The 22,550-nt window shown below is 44.2% G+C and overlaps 1 protein-coding gene across 1 annotated transcript in view; it reads right to left on the reverse strand.

Moving 5' to 3' along the window:
* Window positions 1–2,824: 2,824 nt before the first annotated feature.
* Window positions 2,825–22,550, reverse strand: part of LOC117444085 (NLR family CARD domain-containing protein 3-like) — a 56,457-nt gene continuing 36,731 nt past the window's right edge. The window contains exons 17-25 of the mRNA XM_034079799.2: window positions 22,108–22,281; window positions 21,472–21,645; window positions 16,698–16,871; window positions 16,061–16,234; window positions 7,734–7,777; window positions 7,522–7,550; window positions 6,838–6,893; window positions 6,272–6,489; window positions 2,825–3,386 (exon numbers count right to left, since the gene is read on the reverse strand). Of these exons, the coding sequence (XP_033935690.2) occupies window positions 3,019–3,386; window positions 6,272–6,489; window positions 6,838–6,893; window positions 7,522–7,550; window positions 7,734–7,777; window positions 16,061–16,234; window positions 16,698–16,871; window positions 21,472–21,645; window positions 22,108–22,281 (1,411 nt within the window). The 3' untranslated portion in view covers window positions 2,825–3,018. The remainder of the gene's footprint in view (window positions 3,387–6,271; window positions 6,490–6,837; window positions 6,894–7,521; window positions 7,551–7,733; window positions 7,778–16,060; window positions 16,235–16,697; window positions 16,872–21,471; window positions 21,646–22,107; window positions 22,282–22,550) is intronic.

A 22,550-nucleotide genomic window follows, 5' to 3' on the forward strand; every position in this document is an offset into this window, starting at 1 on the left:
ATAAAACAGTATCATTAAATAATGCTGTGTGTGTATAAATGAATACATCTGTGTATATTTATGAATAAATACATGTGTGAGTACATATATAAGTGTGTGTGTATATGAATAAATGTATATAAATATATATTTAAAATAGTATCATTAAATAATGCTGTCAGATAAATTAAGTACACAGTAATAGTCAAGGTTATATTCAATAGTCTGCACTTACACCAGCTGATAAGATATTTAAAACGTCTTTTGTTTGTCCTGAAAACGACATTTGAGAATACACACAGGCTATTTATAGATGATAAAACACCAGTAACCCAATCTCAGGACTCTTCGATATGGCTTTGATCACAGGATCGTTTACTTTCAGTCAACAAATCCTTTGGAAACATAAAAAACAACTATTCAATATCCTGCTCATCCTGCTTTACCGCAACCGCTATAACTGCCGAAGAAGAAGTCTATGACGCTATCGCGTAGAGCTACGTTCTTGCGTAATGCGGAAGTGGGCGTGGTTAAATCTAAACTGGGTTGGAATAACGATAGACGCGTCGGGGACAGGCAGGATCAGGGTCAGGCAGAGCAGGCAGGTCGGGGACAGGCAGGATCAGGGTCAGGCAGAGCAGGCAGGTCGGGGACAGGCAGGATCAGGGTCAGGCAGAGCAGGCAGGTCGGGGACAGGCAGGATCAGAGTCAGGCAGAGCAGGCAGGTCGGGGACAGGCAGGATCAGGGTCAGGCAGAGCAGGCAGGTCGGGGACAGGCAGGATCAGGGTCAGGCAGAGCAGGCAGGTCGGGGACAGGCAGGATCAGGGTCAGGCAGAGCAGGCAGGTCGGGGACAGGCAGGATCAGGGTCAGGCAGAGCAGGCAGGTCGGGGACAGGCAGGATCAGGGTCAGGCAGAGCAGGCAGGTCGGGGACAGGCAGGATCAGGGTCAGGCAGAGCAGGCAGGTCGGGGACAGGCAGGATCAGGGTCAGGCAGAGCAGGCAGGTCGGGGACAGGCAGGATCAGGGTCAGGCAGAGCAGGCAGGTCGGGGACAGGCAGGATCAGGGTCAGGCAGAGCAGGCAGGTCGGGGACAGGCAGGATCAGGGTCAGGCAGAGCAGGCAGGTCGGGGACAGGCAGGATCAGGGTCAGGCAGAGCAGGCAGGTCGGGGACAGGCAGGATCAGAGTCAGGCAGAGCAGGCAGGTCGGGGACAGGCAGGATCAGGGTCAGGCAGAGCAGGCAGGTCGGGGACAGGCAGGATCAGGGATCAGGCAGAGCAGGCAGGTCGGGGACAGGCAGGATCAGGGTCAGGCAGAGCAGGCAGGTCGGGGACAGGCAGGATCAGGGTCAGGCAGAGCAGGCAGGTCGGGGACAGGCAGGATCAGGGTCAGGCAGAGCAGGCAGGTCGGGGACAGGCAGGATCAGGGGCAGGCAGAGCAGGCAGGTCGGGGACAGGCAGGATCAGGGTCAGGCAGAGCAGGCAGGTCGGGGACAGGCAGGATCAGGGATCAGGCAGAGCAGGCAGGTCGGGGACAGGCAGGATCAGGGTCAGGCAGAGCAGGCAGGTCGGGGACAGGCAGGATCAGGGTCAGGCAGAGCAGGCAGGTCGGGGACAGGCAGGATCAGGGTCAGGCAGAGCAGGCAGGTCGGGGACAGGCAGGATCAGGGTCAGGCAGAGCAGGCAGGTCGGGGACAGGCAGGATCAGGGATCAGGCAGAGCAGGCAGGTCGGAACCGGGTAGGCAGTCTGATAAGTGGCAGCGGGTGTGCGTCTGGTGAGGGTTTGAATACTGCAGTAAAGCTGATGGGTGCAGAAGAGACAGAGAGTGAGAGAAACGTGGGTGTGGTCAACGGGTGAGACGGTGGATGGAAACTACGGGTGCACGATGGAGCAGACTGACTTCAGGAAAGTTGAGGTTAGAATGTAATGTAAGAAATGTAAAACAGTGAATTAAGGTTTATATTAGAAAAGGTTCGCAGCATGATATATCTGTGTGATTGTCACATTGTAACGAGAGAAGGTAAAAGCGTGGACCATTTTCTTCAAATAAAACCATCCCACCTTTTGGACTGGGACAACTTAAAGAGGGCAGACGGTGGTCTTCCCTCGCAGCAGGCTGCGCACAGGAGGCCCCTGGCTCAATGGAAAAGTACTGGAGCCCCAAAATGTGTTTAGGCCATGCCATAGGAGAACATGTCCGGACACGTCCAGTCATGCACACCTGAGGTCATGACCTTCCCTCACATCTATGGGTTTGAAGGTGTGTCTTGGTCCTCTGTCCCTGCGTGCAGCATGAAAGCACTGGCTGAGAGGCAGAACGCCACAGGACCAGCCGGTCTCTGGGCACAAACCAAGTAGCACTTTAATTCATTCATGTGATCTAACAAATGTAATATGAACCATATCTGCTGTTTATATTATTGCTTGTGATTGAGATGAAGTGGACATCTGTTGAGTATTTTATCATAACATAGTTTGATTGATTTGAATTCAAGCCCAAAAAGGCAGCGGGTCCACCAGACCCGAGAACACTGGCTGAGTGACAAACATGTGAACACCATACAAGGGTTAAGTTAGAATTATGTTAAGCCCGAGAGACCCCGGTACCGGGGTACTGCCGCAACATCTGCAGGAAACAGTGTCTGAGGGCATTTAATAAACTATGAATGTGTTTGTTACGGTGAGTGAAGCAAGCAGGACCCAAATGCAGATAACGCTGAAAAAAGCCTTTATTTCAAGAATAAAATTAGCAAAACTAGGGCAGCCAGGGTGGGTGGAGGGGGTCTGGAGGACAGCGGAGGACCCGGAAGGGATCTCGGGCGGACGGCCCGGGGGCAAGGCAGAGTCCAAGGTGGGGGTCTCGGGCGGACGGCCCGGGGGCAAGGCAGAGTCCAAGGTGGGGCGAAGGCCACAGCGGGCGAACTCAGGGGGCCAAGCATGAGAGTGAAGGCAGCGGCAGGAAGAGTCAGGGCGCCGGGCTCGAGGGCGAAGGCAGCGGCTCTCAGGGGGCCGGGCTCGAGGGCGTAGACCGCGGCTCTCAGGGGGCCGGGCTCTTGGACGAAGACCAGACAGCTCCGGAGGCCGGGCAGGAAAGCGCTGACGGGACAGCTCCGGAGGCCGGGCAGGACCCGGTGTCGGCCGGACAGGAACCGGAGCCGGTGGGACAGGCTTCGGCAGGATCCCCTACGGATGAGGACCAGGAGTTGGCAGGATCCCCGGCGAGACAGATGACGGCGGGAACTCCAACGGAACAATACATGGGATTGGCAGGACCCCCGGCAGAGGAGTCGGCGGCGGGACCTCCAACGGCACAGGACATAGGGTTGGCAGGACACCCGGCAGAAGAGTAGTCGGCGGGACACCCAACGGGACAGGACATAGAGTTGGCAGGACCCCCAGCGGAACCTGCAACGGCACAGGACATAGGGTTAACAGGACCTCCAGCAGAACCTCCAACGGCACGGACATAGGATTGGCAGGACCGCCGGCAGAGGAGTAGTCGGAGGGGCCTCCAACGGCACAGGACATAGGATTGGCAGGACCGCCGGCAGAGGAGTAGTCGGAGGGGCCTCCAACGGGACAGGACATGGGATTGGCAGGACCCCCAGCAGAGGAGTAGTCGGAGGGGCCTCCAACGGGACAGGACATGGAGTTGGAAGGACCCCCAGCGGAACCTCCAACGGACCAGGACACTGGGTAGGGACTTGAGACGTGACTCGAGAGGGGACTTGAGAGGAGACTCGAGAGGGGAACCAAGGGGGAACTCGAGAGGGGACTCGAGAGGAGACTCGAGAGGGGAACCAAGGGGGAACTAGAGAGGGGACTCGAGAGGGGACTCGAGAGGAGACTCGAGAGGGGAACCAAGGGGGAACTAAAGAGGGGACTCGAGGAGGGACTCGAGGAGGGACTAGAGGAGGGACTAGAGGAGGGACTAGAAGAGGGACTAGACAAGAGACTTGAGAAGGGAACTCGAGAGGTGACTAGAAAGGTGACTCGAGAGGAGACTCGAGAGGGGAACCAAGGGGGAACTAAAGAGGGGACTCGAGGAGGGACTCGAGGAGGGACTAGAGAAGTGACTCGAGGTGGGACTATAGATGGGACTTGAGGAGGGACTTGAGAAGGAAATTGAGTAGGGACTAGAGATGGGACTAGAGAAGGGACTAGAGAAGGGAATTGGGAAGGGACCAGAGGAGGGACTAGAGAAGGGACCAGAGGAGGGACTAGAGAAGTGACTAGAGATGGAACTCAAGATGGAACTCGAGAGGTGACTTGAGAGGGGACTTGAGAGGGGACTCGAGAGGAGACTGGAGAGGGAACTCGAGAGGTGACTGGAGAGGGAACTCGAGAGGTGACTCGAGAGGGGACTCGAGAGGGGACTCGAGAGGGAACTCGAGAGGTGACTCGAGAGGGGACTCGAGAGGTGACTCGAAAGGAGGCTCGAGAGGTGACTCGAAAGGAGGCTCGAGAGGTGACTCGAGAGGTGACTCGAAAGGAGGCTCGAGAGGTGACTCGAAAGGAGGCTCGAGAGGTGACTCGAGAGGGGACTCGAGAGGTGACTCGAAGGAGGACTCGAGAGGTGACTCGAAAGGAGGCTCGAGAGGTGACTCGAAAGGAGGCTCGAGAGGTGACTCGAGAGGTGACTTGAGAGGGAACTCGAGAGGTGACTCGAGAGGTGACTCTAAAGGAGGCGTGAGAGGTGACTCTAAAGGAGGCTCGAGAGGTGACTCGAGAGGGGGCTCGGGAGGGGACTCGAGAGGTGACTCGAGAGGTGACTTGAGTGGCCTCGAAGGATAACCCTCCTGCATGGATCACAATGGAATCCCTGTCACTTGTTGTTGTTGTTGTTGTTGTTGTTGTTGCCCATAAACCTTTATATTTACGCAGCAAATAAAATAAAATAAATTAAAGAGACAAGGAGCCCCTTTCTCAAAAACACGATTTTGGTTTGGCACAGTGTTCTGAAATAATTTGGTGAGATACAGAACCTTTCCCAATTCTCACCAATTGTTGGTAATGATGGATTTCAGCCAGGCAGGGCAGACCCAGACTTTAACATGCGGTCTACCAAAGGTATTGGTAAAGAAGCTACATGTATGTCAATGAAAGAGCTCAGAACCACATGTGGAATTCCTGCAAAGCACTTCTTCAAATATCTCCGACTCTGGAGTTGTATAAGGTCCTGCCAGGGTAGCTCAGAACTTCCCCCTCAGTCCACTTTAGGAAACATAGTTTTGAAACATCAAGAAGCCAGGGGTCAAGTATCCTTATTATACAATCCTTTTGCAAATTAATGTAAATAATCCTCAAACAATATATTGCAGGCCTGGAGGAAATTGGAATTAAAACTAATTATAACAGGAGGAATGGTCGAAGGCTTGCTCCGTGGCTCAAACAACGAACACACACTCCAAATGACTACAGTATACATGGCTAACCAGACGGTCCATTACTCCAGCTAGGTTGCACCACTTTAATCCTAATATTCCTGATGCATGCATTACATGTACCAACGTGAAGGGGGCGCTCTTTCACTGTATGTGGGAGGGCCAACAAATCATCTCCTTTTGGAAAGGGGTGTTTGAGCTGATTAGTGTGTGTATTGGTAAAGAGGTACCTCTCGATCCTACATTGTGTATCCTGAATATATACCCTCATGACTTTGTAACTTCCAAGAATGTAACGTTTCTGCTCAATGCTTGCTTTTTGGAGGCTAAACAGTGCAGGATGGAAGGAGCCATCGACCTGTGAACTTTCTCAACGGCTGAAAGGGATAACTTTATACCTTGCTCTTGAAAGGATACGGGTTTTCCTTAAAAACAAGCTGGATAGGTATTGGGAAATCTGGAAAAGCTTTTCGACTTCCTGGAGCATAATGGTCGACAACATGAGCGGGAGAATGAAGACACTTGAATATTATTTGGGCTGTGTTTCTATTTTCTTTTCTTCTTTATTTATTTTTCTGTTTTGTTTGTTTTGCTGATAGAAAGTCTCTCTTGTTTACTAAGTGTCATTTCTATGCATAAAAACGAATAAAGAGATGTTTGAAATTATTTTCAATAATGATCAATAATGTCATAAAACGAATAAATTGACGTTTTCATAATGTCAATTCTTTAGATGTCTTCTTTTGGGGACGAAACTATTTTAATGTAAATAATACATTTGGTGAATTATACTTTTGTTAACTATTTTAATAAAGCTGCTTCATAACCTTTGAGCGGCAGTGGATATGAAATGGTGCCACAGAAACATTATACAAGTGTACATTTGTTAACACTAGAGGTCTTTACCATCCTCTGTCTCACTGTGTGGCAGGTGGAGCTGGCAGACGGCAGCTTCATCAGAACTCTTCACCTCGAACAGCGGCCCTGCTGCCTGCTTGCCAGCTGATTGGAGGAGACTCTCCTCCCAAGGGACCGTCCTGTCCAGAAGCTCCGCCTCCTGAGCCATGACGAACACCAGGCCAGTCGAAGCACACTGGAACTCACCTGGACCAGGACACCTGAACCTGTAGACACACAGGGGACAGGTTACTACACCAAGCCTTCACTGGCCTGTGTTCTGACTGACCGGTGTTCATCCAGCTGGAGTCTGACCTGCAGGAGGGTGTGTTGAAAGATCTGAAACACCTGATGGTTACAGGAACATCACTGAAGATGTGTTCACATGCATCGGAATGTGTGTGCATGTGTGCAAAAACAAAACAATCCTACACACAGAAGCATTATTTTATGTATGTCTGTTAGAAAGAGATTGGATGCAATACGTCATGGTGAAAGACATGAAATGAAACACAATAAAATAAACCTATATTTTGAATGTGTTTAAATAATGTTTGCTCATGTTATAGGATCACCTGTATGGAGATCCAGTTGTGTGTTCAGGTGAGAAGGATTCAGGAGGAGGAGGAGCCTGGAACAAAAAGTTATTCATGTATTATTTGAAAAATGCAAATTAGTCTGGATCATATGAGTTCATCGTCAATTTCAAACGGTCAAAACACAGTATTACCAGCCAATCACAGCACATCATTACCAGCCAATCACAGCACAGTATTACCAGCCAATCACAGCACATAATTACCAACCAATCACAGCACAGTATTACCAGCCAATCAGAGTACAGTATTACCAGCCAATCAGAGTACAGTATTACCAGCCAATCACAGCACATTATTACCAGCCAATCACAGCACAGAAGTACCAGCCAATCACAGTACAGTATTACCAGCCAATCACAGAACAGAAGTCCAGTATAGGAATATTTCCCATTTTGTCGGGGATCCAGATATTTCAAATGGCATCATCATATACATGTATTGCATCAACTTGGTGATGTGTAATCCTCGTAGACACACCTCCCATTAAAAAAAGAAACAAAAACTAATTAAATAGAAATATTCTTAACTCATAATCGAATACCTGAATCATGTTGATCAATTGTGAGCGTTATAGCGTTTAAATTGATAGCCCTAACAATTATATTTGAATTCAGTGGTGAAATAAATACACTTCTCTCTGTTCAACTGCTCCTCTCTCACCGTTCTGTCTGTCTCCACATCGGAGTCACCTGATCGAGAGAAGAGGTGAAATATTAAACTTGAACAAAGAGAACATTTAGCAGCCAAAATGATTGAATAGAGCTGTAACAAAATGGAATTAAAATATATTGTTGTTGTACTATAAAGACCTTTGAAGATCAGATGTAATGTAGAATATCTTGATGAATGGAGGATATGGCTTCAGTACTCACAGGTCTTCTGGATCTTGGCTCTGATCGTCTCATAATCTCTGATCCTGCAGGGATGAACACAATCCAACAGTTTTAGATCAGGATTAAATAGGTGTTTGTTCTTTGAGTCAGCTTCAGAGTCCTCATCCCATCATAACTTCTCTGCAAACACTACGACTGACTGCCACAGCTCTCAGCTGCATCACAGGAAGTAACCAGTCATTGGAAACTAAAAACAGACTACCTTTTCTTCTGTGAAATCCCTTATGTCTGTTAGAGAGTTGATTATTAAAGTGTGGTTTTGCATTTCCAGCTGGCCTTCTATAGTTGATGGAAGAATGAAAGAGCATGCAGTCAGTGGGTAACATCACTGATCTGTTTCCCCAGTGAGAGAAACACCTCCCTGAGTTTAATACAATACTGCTGAACCAGCAGAGACCCCTTACATTCCTCCAGAGTTACATTTTCAAAGTTAAAGTTTTTGAGAACCAGGGAAAAGGGGTGAAAATGAGAACATGTATCCAAAAATAGTGCCTCATAATGATGGTAGAGTCCCCTCAAACTCCCCTTACATTCCTCCAGAGACCAGTTTGCAAACTTAAAGTTCTGTAAGACCAAGGCTGGGGGGTCCCCAGGCATCAAATCTATCCGAGCCAGAGTGCACATGGAGCAGATACATTCCTCCAGGATGTCAGACAGCCGTCTTTTTGCGCCCAAAATCCGGGTTTCCGATTTTGTGCAGACTGTAGTCTGAAATGGATGGATGAAGATTTTCGACGGAGAAGGGGAAATGAAGCCCCGGACACTTTTCCACTTCTCCGTTGCAACTTACAACGGAGAAGGGGAAAAACGTCCCGAAGCGCCAAAGGGTTGAGCTTTTTCGAGCTACTACTCCGTTGGCAACTATGAGCACCCACATTCGGCCTGGAACCTCCAGGATGTGTGGCCAAAGCTCCATAAACTGACAGAATCACCCAGAAATGTCACTTTTCTAGCCCAAAAATATACAAATACATTTAAACAGTAAAAGGTACAATTGTTCTCCGGATTACCCGGAATTGGATTTATATAGCCCCATGATAGTGATTACAAATCATTTTCATGATTAAAGCATATGCAGGACCCCAATAAGCTCCAGATTATGTGCATTGTTTCAGGGAACCACATTAATGATAACATAAATGCATTTAAATGCAAAAATAATGATTGAAAAACATTTTAGGAGGAAAAGTGTGGAGAGAACTTCACCTTCTAAGGCGGAAATAGTGATTAAAATGCGGGGGAACTGTCTTAAATATGGACATAGAGTACCCGGAGAACCAGGCTGCTGCAGCAGCAGCAGCAGCAGCAGCAGCAGCAGCAGCAGCAGGACAAAGACAACCAGGGTGAAAACATAACATTTTACCCGGGAATAGTGTTCTAAACATGGGTGCATTAGTGTTAAAAGTCGGGGGAACTGTTTTAAATCAGGACAAAGACAACCAGGGTCGAAACATAACATGTTTACCCGGGAATACGTGTTTGAAAGGCGGGGAAAAGTTGTTTGAAATAGTTTGATACCTCCAGGGCGCATCACTGCACTTTACAAGCCAGAAATAATGTTTAAATGGTCGGGGAAAGTGCTTTTAAACGTCTGGAAGAGAGTTTTAGCCTGTCATTTTACACGATATCCTTTAACATTGAACCTCTCCTGGAAATGCACAGAATATGTACATTTTCAGGAGAGGGTGAATGTTAAATGATATCGTGCAAATGTACAGGCTAAAACCCAGGAATAAGTGTTTGAAAGGAGGGGAAAAGTTCTTTTGAATAGTCTGATACTACCAGGGCGCATCGCTGCACTTTACAAGCCAGGAAAAGTGATTATATAAAATGTGTATTCATTGGAATAAACCCCTTGAGATGCACCCTCTCGTTTTCAAGGGGGTCCCGACAATAGCAACAACTTACAGACATACATAAACAAAAAGACAAAATGCAAAACATGACACACAAGACAAACCACATACGTACAATTCAAGCGATGCACACAATCATTACAATTTGAGACAGTCAAGCAAATCAGTTTAATCAATATCAGTTTCATTAATAAGTAAGTAAGTACAGACCAGTTGAAAGTGAGATGATAATGCATTTTTAAACATACCCAATGATGCAAGAGATCTAATGGCAACAGATAAAGTATTCCAGTCAGTTGGGGCTTTGAACATGAACGCTCTTCTGTCAATGCATTGTTTTGCAGAGGGGACGGATAAATAAATCTGAACAGAATGTCTAACTTGATGATTTGGCGAGTAGGGTACAAAATACTGCTTTAAATAATGGGGATAGTTAAGATAAAGGCATTTAAATATCAGCTGAAGCCAATGCATGTGTCTTCTTACATTTAAAGAAGGCCATTTCAGTTGGTTATACATTGTGCAGTGATGTGTACGAAAAGCACAACCAAGAACAAATCTGCATAGTCTGTTGTAGGCTATGTTGAGTGGAGCAAAATCTGATTTATGTGCATTTTGGTAGACAACATCACAATAGTCCATAATCGGAAGAATAAGTTGAGAAGCAATTCTCTTCCGGACACTGAGCGTAAAACAATTGAGAGAGCGGTGTAAAACACAGATTCCTTAATAGACTTTTTGTATTACATGCTTTGTATGTAGTGTAACCTGTTACGTCCGAGAGACCCCGGTACCGAGGTACTGCCGCAACATCTTGCAGGAAACAGTGTCTGAGGGCATGTTCATTTAATAAACTATGAATGTTTTATATCCATGTAACGGGAAGAAACTCATCTAACTGATCATTTTAACTTTTTCTCAAAAAAGAACCCACAATGCTAACACAGAGCCTCTGAATTAGCAACGAGCGAAAAATGCTAACAGATGACTACATCGAACAACACGTCATTTCACATCGTGAGGTGACACAGAATCGAAGGATACCCTCATTATCACTCAATTATACGAACTCGCGGAGATGATAATAAGAACAGACATCAAAACATGTGGCGCTAGGTAGCTAAAAACGCTAACATGGCTCACCTGTGTCGTAGTCTGGTCAAAAGTGATCTTCAATGGCATTAAAACGATACAAACGCTGCTGAAGTTAATCCATAGGTTAATCCAATGTGTCCCTTTGAAATTATTTCTGATAATCCATGAGCCATAAACCTGCTTTTCCGTTTCCCGATGTCAGAGCTAGAGCTATAGCTCTATAGCTTCACTCTCATGCAAAACTGCGTGCACAAAGCCCCCACCTTTTTTTTTGACCGTGTGAGTGGCGAGATCCCCCTTCGATTCTATTGGCTCTAACGGTCAGAAAGAGATGTCAATCACCAACATCGACCAATGGGTTCCAGAGAAACGGTAAAACCCCCATGTCCACCCAAACCACCTCAGAGGTGGAGTTTTTGTGGCTAAACTTCTCTAAAAAGGTCAAAGGTCACTTGTTTTGCATCAATCTTGATACAGGGTACTTATTATACGTTTTAATTTGGATTCCTAAAGCTTTCAGTCTACCATCCCATCATTCAAGGGTAGTTTTTACTATAAGTAAGAAAGACGGACACTATAATTTATAGTTTTTTTACTGTGTTTTCTTTAAAATAAAAAACATCTATATTCATTCTGACTCTTCTACATCCAACTCACAGGTTTATCATTACTTTGAGAGAAAAAGATTATTAATTTAACCCGAGAATATTGAATATCTCAATATCATAAGTATTGAGATAATGTGACAGTTGATTATAAATTATTTTCTCCAAAACTTTGGAAATAGAGCAGATTATAGAGATTGGTCTATCATTATCTGTATCAAGTAAATCCCCACCTTTATGCCGTGGAGTGACGCGTGCACATTTCCAAACAGACGGCAACTCACAGGTGGACAAAGACAGGTTGAACAAATCAGCAAGTGGTACATGAGAATATGGGACGCCAGTTTTATGAACCTGTTTTCTAGACCATCGAGTCCTGCACTGCCATCCACTTTTAATTCTGCGATAGCATTATGAACTTTGTGCGGTAGAATCTTCTTAAAAGAAAAAGCACTGTCAGTATGAGTTACTATTAGAAATACCAGTCGTGAAATAGGAGTCAGATAGTAGTGTGGAACAAACATTAGCGAAATGCTGATTAAATATTTGGGCAATGGATAATGGGTCATGAATTATTGTATCAGCAGTTCTCATTTTATTAATAGAATGTTTACCTGATTTATTTAAAATAGATTTAATTTTAGTCCAAAATTGCTTGGGATTCTTAAAGTCCGATGTGAGAGATTCTTTAGAGTAGTTCGATTTAGCATTTCGGGTTTTGGTTTTACTCAGATTTCGAAGATGCCTGTATACTTCCCAATCGGCTATAGTTCTTGAATGACGATATATCGACCATGCTTTATCCCTTTCCCTAAAGAGACTGATGAGTTCAGAATTGATCCAAGGGAGAAGTTGACCTTTGACCTTAACCGTTCTCACAGGTGCATGTTTGTTCATGACATCAGTGAGCTCTTTATGCAGAAAATCGCAAGCATCTTGTACAAAAGGTATTAGTTGAAATCTGTCCCAATTAAGGGCAACAACATCATTAATAAATAAATCAACATTCAATTTCTTATATTGTCTGATTTTGACTAGTTTTGGAGGCAGTTTAATTAATTTGATTTGCCATACGCAATAAACAATTGAATGATCGCTGAAGCAATCCGACATGACACCAGCTTTTAAGTCAGGTGTGACACCAGAACCCAGTCAAGCAGAGATTGGGTTCTAAGAGTGATACGAGTTGGCTCATTAATTAGCTGTTTAACACTGAAAAGTCTTTTCTCTCCATCAGATGATTTATCCAACCAATGTTTGTTGAAATCACCAAGCAAGATTGTTTCATTTCCGCAGCACATGGAGTTGATGGTGTCAATGATGTGGTTAAAAGACTCTGCAGGTGAAGAAGGTGGCGGCCGACAGATGCTACCAATAGTTAAGCATTTATTTTCATGAAATATAATTTTAAGGCAAGGCAAGGCAAGTCAAGGCAAGTTTATTTATATAGCACTTTTCAACGCAAGGCAATTCAAAGTGCTTTACAAAAAAAATGAAAGACATTAAGCATTATAAAAGAAAAGCTAATAAAATAAACATTAAGGAAAAATACATGGATAAAAGTTACAGTGCAGTCTAAAATATGAATAGTTCAATTAAAAGCAGCGACAAAAAGAAAAGTCTTCAGCCTGGATTTAAAAGTAGTAAGAGTTGCAGCGGACCTGCAGGTTTCTGGGAGGTTGTTCCAGATATTTGGAGCATAATAACTGAACGCTGCTTTACCATTTTGAATGCATTTAAGAAAAATGCATTCAAACTGTAGAGGCTCTATAGAAGTAGCAATTAGCTCAGTCACAAGGTCAGAGGAGACATACATAGCCACACCTCCACCCCTGCTGCATCTATCGGATCTGTAAAGCAAATAATTTGTGATATGTAGTTCACTATCGGAAATGTTACGACTAAGCCAAGTCTCAGAGAGTGTGATGATTTTAGGTTTATGTAGAACAACCCATATCCGAAGTAAATCAATGTTGGGCAATAGGCTCCTGATATTCAAATGAATGATTGTTATACCCTTTAACTCATCCAGTCTGGAAATAATAGCAAATAATGTTCCTGTCACTTGTTACGCATACATGCGATTCATGATTGTAAAGATTGCTAGATTCAACCATTAATGTAAAACAGATAAAACATTCAAACACAAAAAGAAAAAGACATAAAACACAAAACAACCTTTAAGAAGGCCCAGCAGCCCTGGACACCAAATCCCAGAGCATCACCACGAGTACACTTAAACATAATACATAATTACACAGAGCTCAGTCTGCTTTACGGAGAGGATAAAGAGGTCGTAGCTCAAAGAAATTCAAAGAAGTGACGTCAACGTCACTGTAAAATGTAAACAAACCACTGAAAGAGCCAGGCGGGTGCCCACCTGTTATATAAAGCTATAATAAACACAAAAGAGAGTGTCAACACCATCTCAGCAGTCATGACACGTCACGTGAACAGGTCTCTGTTTTTAGAGAAGATGAGAAAAATAAAAAAAAAGAGAAGAAACCGAGGAGAAAGTCGCTTAGCTGCACCATCGAAGTGGATCAACATGCTACCATCAGCAGCAGCCTCATCTCTGGGGATGTTCGTCACCCAGGAGGGTTTGAGGTGGACATGAAGACTGCCTCCGCGTCTTTGTGGGTAGAGAAGCGTTGTTGTGTGCCATCAACAACAACGCAGAGGGTGCACGGGTAGAGGAGAAAGTACTTCATGTTGAGTTCACGGAGCTTGCGTTTGACTGGATCGAAGCTCCGGCGTCTTCTGGTAAGCTTGGGACTGAAATCGGGATATATGCTGATGCGTTTCCCGTTGTAGTCCAGAGACTTTTTCTCCCTGGCAAGACGAAGGATTTTCACTTTGTCCTGGAAGTTCAGCAGCTCGATCATGATGGCCCGCGCGCGGGATGGGTAGGGAAGGCATCTGGCCCCAGAAGGCATCTGGCCCCAGCAGCTGCGGGATGAGCCGAGTCAGGGAACTGTGTATCCTGCTCCAGGTACTTTGAATGGGATCCATGTTTGAGTCAATGTGAGTCAGCATGTCGGTCTTGATTTGCTGAATCGCGTCACACAAAGTTAGCAGAGGCATGTTTCCCTCCATAGTTGCAAATGCAAAAAAGACACTAATCCAGAGACCGTAGTGAGCCGCTTTGTATTTTATATTCAAATGTTCATGGGTTCAGATCATGTGGATCAACGACATCAGCTTTAAAGAGCTCATTTAACAGCGACAAACATACGAGCTTGAGATGCGCTTACTCACGCTGCGACCATCTTGGATAGAACCTGATTGAATCCTGGGTATACATTTTTTAAATAGTCTGATACCTCCAGGGCGCATCGCCGCACTTTACAAGCCAGGGAAGGTGCCTGAATCCTGGATAAACATTGTTTAATAGTTTAAGTGTTTTTAAATGTACTGAACAGAGTTTTGTCACTTTCATAACTCTCCCGTCATTGACCGGAGAAATGGGGTCGATTTTGTTTTCAATCTGACCGTTAATATTCCAGTGAGACGAAGTTCGTCACATGGCCGGAGGGATCCCATGTTCATTTTGTAACAAAACCGGGGCATTCCCTCACCTCGCCGCCTTCTTGCCCGACCTTGTGCCCGGCCTCCTGAGTTCCCCAGCAGCTTTCGCCCTCGAGCCCGGCCCCCTGAGTTCGCCCGCTGTGGCCTTCACCCCTTTTTTAACTCCTCTAAATCTGCCTTGCCCCCGGGCCGTCCGCCCGAGACCCCCTCCTCGAAATCTGCCTTTCCCCCTTCTGTTCCACCTGAGACCACCTTCTGTTCCTCTGCCTTGCCTCTGGGCTGTCGACCCAGACCCATCCTCCGGACCCCCTCCACCCACCCTTTTCGAAATGTTGGACTTTGTTTTGGACGTCTGGATTCCGTCCCTTGAGGGGGGGGTTCTGTCACGATCTTGGTGTTATGTCACGGTTTCAGTGTCGTCTGTCTGGTAATGGGTTTTGTTTTGCTGTTCTGTTCTCCCTGTCTCTTGCTTTCCTCCTGTGTCTCATTGTGTTCACCTGTTGCCCTTGTGTTTCTGCCTCCCTTACCCAGCTGTTTCTCGTCCCGTGATTACCCCTCTCTGTATGTTGTCTTCCCTGTGTTCCCCTGTCGGTTCATTGTTTGTTTTTCCTGTCTCCCTCCATGTCAGTCACGGCCAGTTTTGGTAATATATCTTCCTTGTGCTACTATGTGTTTTATGTTATGTCATTTGCCATCAGCTTTTGGAATAAAGCTCGCCTTTTGTTTATAGACCTTTTGTCGTCTGCTTTTGGGTCCTACCATTTTACATTACATCGCATTTAGCTGAGGCTTTTATCCAGATCGACTTACAATACGTTCGTTCGACCAACAAGATACAACCTTGAGGAAAACAGAATCATAAAGTACATCAGGCTTCATAGAGCAAAAACATTTCAAGTGCTCCTCAACTGGCTTTAGATAAGCTAGCCCTTTATTAGCATATAAGTGCTTTGTTAATAGTTCTATCGCTCGAAGTGGAGTCGAAAGAGATGAGTTTTCAGTCTGGAAGGTATGTAAGCTATCTGCTGTCCTGATGTCAATGGGGACCTTTTCCGCGATCATAACAATAACAGTGAAAGAATAATAGTTTCTTTAGAAAACAATCAACTGTTACGACAACATTTACAAACGTATGGATGTAATATATGTATGATGAAGAATCAGGTTGAATAACTAATGAAACATGAGATCTCCAGCAGTAACAGAGAGTCAGTGAACTGACCTGAGCGTCTCCAGTCTGCAGTCTGGACTCTCCAGAAGATCTCTCAGCAGCTCCCCTCCTGAATCCTCCAGATTGTTCTCACTCAGGTCCAGATCTCTCAGATGGGAGGGGTTGGACTTCAGAGCTGAGGCTAGAGCAGAACAGCTGATCTCTGTCAAACTGCAGCGCCTCAGTCTGAATAAAGAAATCATGATGAGGAGAAAAATCAGTTTATAATCCAGTCAGATGTTCAGGTCTGAAATGTGTAGCTCATCATCACTGCGTCCTAATCAATGATCTTATCCCTGAATTACAGAGACTTTCATTCTGTTATTGTGGATCATCATTATATCAGCCTTCTGTTTATTATCTGTGAAAACACGTCTAAATGATGGAACATCAACATTTCTATGGCAGAAAGTAAACTTTACGTACAACTAATATTAGTTCAGAGGACCTTCTTTATTCAGACCATTTACTAAAGAAAACATACATTTACTTTAACAAAGTGGAAGAATAATAGTTTCTTTAGGAAACAATCAACTGTTGGGACAACATTTACAAACGTATGGATGTGATATATGTATGATGAAGAATCAGGTTGAATAACTAATGAAACATGAGATCTCCAGCAGGAACAGAGAGTCAGTGAACTGACCTGAGAGCCTCCAGTCTGCAGTCTGGACTCTGCAGAAGATCTCTCAGCAGCTTCCCTCCTGAATCCTTCAGATCGTTGAGACTCAGGTCCAGATCTCTCAGATGGGAGGGGTTGGACTTCAGCGCTGAGATCAGAGCAGAAGAGCTGATCTCTGACAACCTGCAGTCCCACAGTCTGAATAAAGAAAACATGATGTAACTTTAGAAAACAATGTTCCTGTTTGAAATACCTCCAGGTTTAATAATCAGCTCAGAGTAAAGCCCTCATCCCTCCTCTAGTCTGATGAGCTCTGAGAGAACATTAAGGACTGTCTCAATGAGCCCTTCACTTCCTCTCGGGTGATTACAAAGATACCTGAACATATTTATCTAGCATCAAGTGTCTTCCACCAGACCTGGGGCCTCATTTATAAAATTGGCTTACGCTCAAAAGATGGCCTACTCAAACTTGACGGGATAATGTGCGGTCTTCCATGGACACTGACCAATGCATACACGGTACGCCCAAAACGGGAGGGATTTTTATCCAAGGCGACTTACAATAAATGCATTCGACCAAGACGATACAAACTTGAAGAAAACAGAATCATAAAAGTACATTATGTTTCATAGAGCCAAACCATTTTAAGTGCTACTCAACTGGCTTTAGATAAGCCACTCCTTTAGTGTTTAGTTAGTATATATATAAGTGCTTTGAATTTTTTTCGATTTAATTTTATGATGAAGAATTCATTCAACTTAAAATGATTAAACAAATGCCTGTTTGAGACTCCTCAGTGCACACAAAAACATAACTTGGATAAATAAATAAATACGGATATGTTATTGAAAACCACCTCAAATATGTTGTCTTAATGTTGTGAAATGTATTCTCATAAATGATGCGGACAATTACGAATTACGTCTAAACTGACCGTTCGCCCAAACTTGACAAGGTGCTCATAAAACACCGGAGGTATGGAAACTAAGAACACCATATTTGGTAAATTGTGCAGCTTATTTACCCACAACATATTTGTTTTATTTGCTTTAACTGGTGGATAGATGTGCTGCTGGGGGGTTGAGACGCACAGCTGATTAATTATTTTAAATAAAGAAATACATGTTCAAATAAGTATCGAAACCAAGTCAAATTTGTCAAATATTTTGAACTGGTGATCATTGTTTGAACAGTTGACAGCTATAGGCCTACGGTTTTCATGCTTAAAACATAACTTGGTGGGGCTATATAAATCAAATTCCGGGTAATTCGGAGCACAATTGTACCTTTTACTATTTAAAAGTATTTGTATTATATATGTTTGGGCTATGAAAGTGATATTTCTGGGTGACTTTGTCAGTTTATGGAGCTTATCCCACACATTCTGGAGGTTCCAAGCCGAATTTGGGAGCTCATAGGCGTCCTGCCAATCGCCCCCACCCGTGGAAAGAAGAAACAATTAAAGAAAACGGTGAATTATATCTTAAAATAATCAAAAATGAAGTTTTAAAAAATTCTCGAAAACACGACTGAGTGCCAACGGAGAAGGGGCTCAACCATTTGGCGCTTCAGGATGAGGCCCCGGACACTTTTCCACTCCCCCGTTGCAACTTACAACGGAGAGGGGAAACCTAGCCTCTCCTTCTCCATCGAAAAAATTAATTCATCAATTTCAGACTACTGTCTGCACGAAATCGGAAACCCGGTTTTTGAGAAGACTCAGAAAAATAACGGCTGTGTCACTTCATGGAGGAATGTATCCGCTCCATGTGCACTCTGGCTCGGATACATTTGTTGCCCGGAGACCCCCCAGCATGGTTCTTACCAAACTTTAAGTTTTTGAACTGGTCTCTGGAGGAATGCAAGGGGAGTTTGAGGGGGCTCTACCCGCATTATGAGGCACTATTTTCGGATACATTTGTATCACTTTTAGCCCTTTTTTATGGTTCTCCAAATAGTTAACTCAGACTTTTTCTGAGTCTGGAGGAATTTAAGGGGAGTTGTCAGGGGACTCTACCCGCATTATGAGTCACTATTTTCGGATACTTTCTTTCATTTTCAACCCTTTTCTATGGATCTCCAAAAAGTGAACTCAGACCTTTTCTGACTGTGGAGGAATGCAAGGGGAGTTGACAGGGGACTCTTGCGGGCTCATGATGCACTATTTCCGGATACTTTTTTTCATTTTCAGCCCTTTTCCATGGATGAATTGAAACCTTTTTTTTTACATTTTGGTCAATTTGACCCAGTTCTGGTACCGCATTGCCAGCAGCATCATCGGAAGGAGTTCTACAGCCATCAGATACCTCCGAAGAGGCCTCAGGGGCTGAGAGCAGCGATACCCCTTCTTCAGGGCCGGTTGATACTTCTGACGAGGGGGCAGGGGCCGTGGACTCAACCTGTTTTCCCCGGTGCACCGTACAAGTTAGACGGCTAATATGGCCCCCGGGCCCCCGCTAATCATGTTTTTATTATGTATACTGTGTATACTGTTTTTGTAAAAATCATGTAATAATTCAACAAATAATAAAACATGAATATAACCTTGAAGGTTCCCAGCGGCAGATACAGTGCCAGGTATCAGACTATTTAAACAATGTTTACCCAGGATTCAGACACCTTCCCTGGCTTGTAACATGTGGTGATGCGCCCTGGAGGTATCAGACTATTTTAAACAACTTTTCCCCGCCTTTGAAACACTTATTCCTGGGTTTTACCCTGTCATTTTGCACGATATCATTTAACATTGACCCTCTCCTGAAAATGCACATATCCTGTGCTTATTCATTTATTTTGGTGACGATCCGACCTCCGTGCTGCTACTCTGGTTCAAACTGCATCCACCAAACAATATGATTTATCTCGACCTCCCCAAAATAACTAAAATCTGACACGGTGTGAGATGTCTTTTTTAGCTGTTCTGTCGTCAGTTCCTGCGATCTTCTTCATGCAGTCAGTCAGAATGAATGAATGGGCGTTTCTTTGACTATTTATAGGCAAATATGGGCGTTACGTGAAGCCCGCAAAAGCTGCTCCGCATTTTGAGTTGATTGTGATTTATAATGGGAAAGCGGCGTAGGAAGTGCGTGTGCAGTGTTTTATAAATCGGAATACTTTTGTGCGTATTTATTTGCTTTGTCCTACGTACCCCACCTTCCCACGTGAATCCTATGCAAAGCTTTATTAATGCGGAGCAGGGCTTTTTTTCTAAAGGATTTCAGAGAGTTGCCCCCCCGCCCCTTGATACTACAACACATACTTCTCATAAATATTAAACACAACGTGCTTCTACTTCACATCTGAAACTCTGCTCCATCTACACTAACTCATGATGTGCAGCCAGACAAACACAAACCCTCAGAAACTGATTCAACTCAAGATAATAACATTTACAAATAGGAAAAATAGGATGAATTTCAAATGTGAAAAGAACATCCAGAATATGTATTTTAGGAAGAGTGGATTCATCAAATCACAGCTTCTTCAGTGTAAACTGTTCAGTCAGTAAAGCATCATGTAGCTTCAGAAACATGTTGGAAACAGCAACAACTGAAAATACTTGTAAGTGTTTGATATAGGGGTGTAACGGTATCCGTATTCGTCCCGTAACGGTTCGGACGTCACGGTTCGGCACATGCAGTCACACGACGAATACACCTTTCTTTTACGAGTGGGGAAAAAAGTCTGTCCGTCAGGGCAGCATCCACTACACTATATATAATCCAGGGGGCGGTATTGCGCCTAAAAGCTGTTTGCCAGCCGCCCTTAAACAACAAATGAAGAACAAGAAGAAACGCAACAACAAAACGAACCAAATACAAGAAGAAGAAAAGTTAGTATGGCGATTTCAGATAACACACAGGAGCTAGAACCCACCTGCTTCTTTTAAATCAGCTGTGTGGGAACATTTCGGGTTCCCTGTGGACTACAATAACGATGAGGTGTGCGAGTGGTGGATCGGACGAGGACGGTGTGTTGGCGTTGTTCGATAGCGGTGCGGTATGCTAATGGTAACACACGCCAAACATGCTAAATCATATCAGAAGGCATCACCCAGGTTTGCCACTCACCGGAGCCCGGCAAAAGACAACAGCAGTTCAACAGCTGATCCCCGCTGTTTTTAAGAAGCCAATAGACATGAGAGCCGAGAGACCAAAATAAATAACGGAAGCTTTTGGCATATTTTTTCAACGACTTTGCGCTTTTGAAACACTTTCTTATTATTTTATTTTTTAATATTTTCAAGACATTCTTTTTAGTTTTACAGCTTGATGAAACCTTTTTGTTTGACATCAGCCATTATAGATAATATGGCCATCTGAGTGTGTGTGGTACTGTGTATGGTTTGTTTTTAACTGTTTAATGCAAGTTAATTATTCAAAATGTCAGAGTTCCTTATTTTTGAACTGACACTTGCACTACTGTTCAAAGATAAATAACAACAAACCTGGAATTATGCATTTGGGACCGTGACTTCTGTGAACCGTTACACCCCTTAGTTTGATAGTTTTAATAAACGTATTTAATTATTGTATTTCAAAAAATGTGTTAAAATCATGACGGAGAAAATAGGATGTGATTCAGGTGGGAATTATACAGTGAAGGTGTTTTTTGTTATATTTAAATGTAAATATCAACATGGCGCTGCCATAGTCAGTGAACTAAACCACAGAAGAAGAATGTAGAGCATTAAGATGCTCAGTGAGGATCAGAGTGAAATCAGCCTGATGTCTGCAGCTCAGAGTCAACACAACTCTCTTCACCTTAGAAAGTAAGTTGAAGATGGAGAACTGACCTGAGAGCCTCCAGTCTGCAGTCTGGACTCTCCAGAAGATCTCTCAGCAGCTTCACTCCTGAATCCTGCAGATCGTTGCGACTCAGGTCCAGATCTCTCAGATGGGAGGGGTTGGACTTCAGAGCTGAGATCAGAGTAGCCCAGCTGATCTCTGTCAAACTGCAGCTCCTCAGTCTGAATAAAGAAATCATCATGAGGATTCAAATCAGTTTATAATCCAGTCTGATGTTCAGGTCTGAAATGTGTAGCTCAACATCACAGCGTCCTAATCAATGAACTTTTCCCTGAATTACAGAGACTTTGATTCTGTTATTGTGGATCATCATTATATCAGCCTTCTGTTTATTATCTGTGAAAACACGTCTAAATGATGGAACATCAACATTTCTATGTCACAAAGTAAACTTTACGTACAACTAATATTAGTTCAGAGGACCTTCTTTATTCAGACCATTTACTAAAGAAACATACATTTACTTTAACAAAGTGGAAGAATAATAGTTTCTTTAGGAAACAATCAACTGTTGGGACAACATTTACAAACGTATGGATGTGATATATGTATGATGAAGAATCAGGTTGAATAACTAATGAAACATGAGATCTCCAGCAGGAACAGAGAGTCAGTGAACTGACCTGAGAGCCTCCAGTCTGCAGTCTGGACTCTCCAGAAGATCTCTCAGCAGCTTCACTCCTGAATCCTGCAGATCGTTCTCACTCAGGTCCAGCTCTCTCAGGTGGGAGGGGTTGGACTTCAGCGCTGACACCAGAGCAGAACAGCTGATCTCTGACAAACTGCAGCCCCTCAGTCTGAATAAAGAAAACATGATGTAAGTTTAGAAAACAATGTTCCTGTTTAAAATAACTCCAGGTTTAATAAACTGATCGGAGCTGAAGAAGTTCAGAAAGTGGAAACCTCCAAACAGGTTAAAAACTGTAAGACAGAAAAAGTGAAATCGAGCTGATAGTCCGTGTTTTTTTTAGGGTCAATAGTTTTATTTGTTAAACCAGTAAACAGAGAGGAGACTGCAGGCTCTTTAGTTTCTGCTCTTAGTCTTACCAAATGATCATAGATCTTT

This window comes from Pseudochaenichthys georgianus, unplaced genomic scaffold (genome assembly GCF_902827115.2).
Source record: "Pseudochaenichthys georgianus unplaced genomic scaffold, fPseGeo1.2 scaffold_727_arrow_ctg1, whole genome shotgun sequence".
In the NCBI taxonomy this organism is placed as follows: Eukaryota; Metazoa; Chordata; class Actinopteri; order Perciformes; family Channichthyidae; genus Pseudochaenichthys; species Pseudochaenichthys georgianus.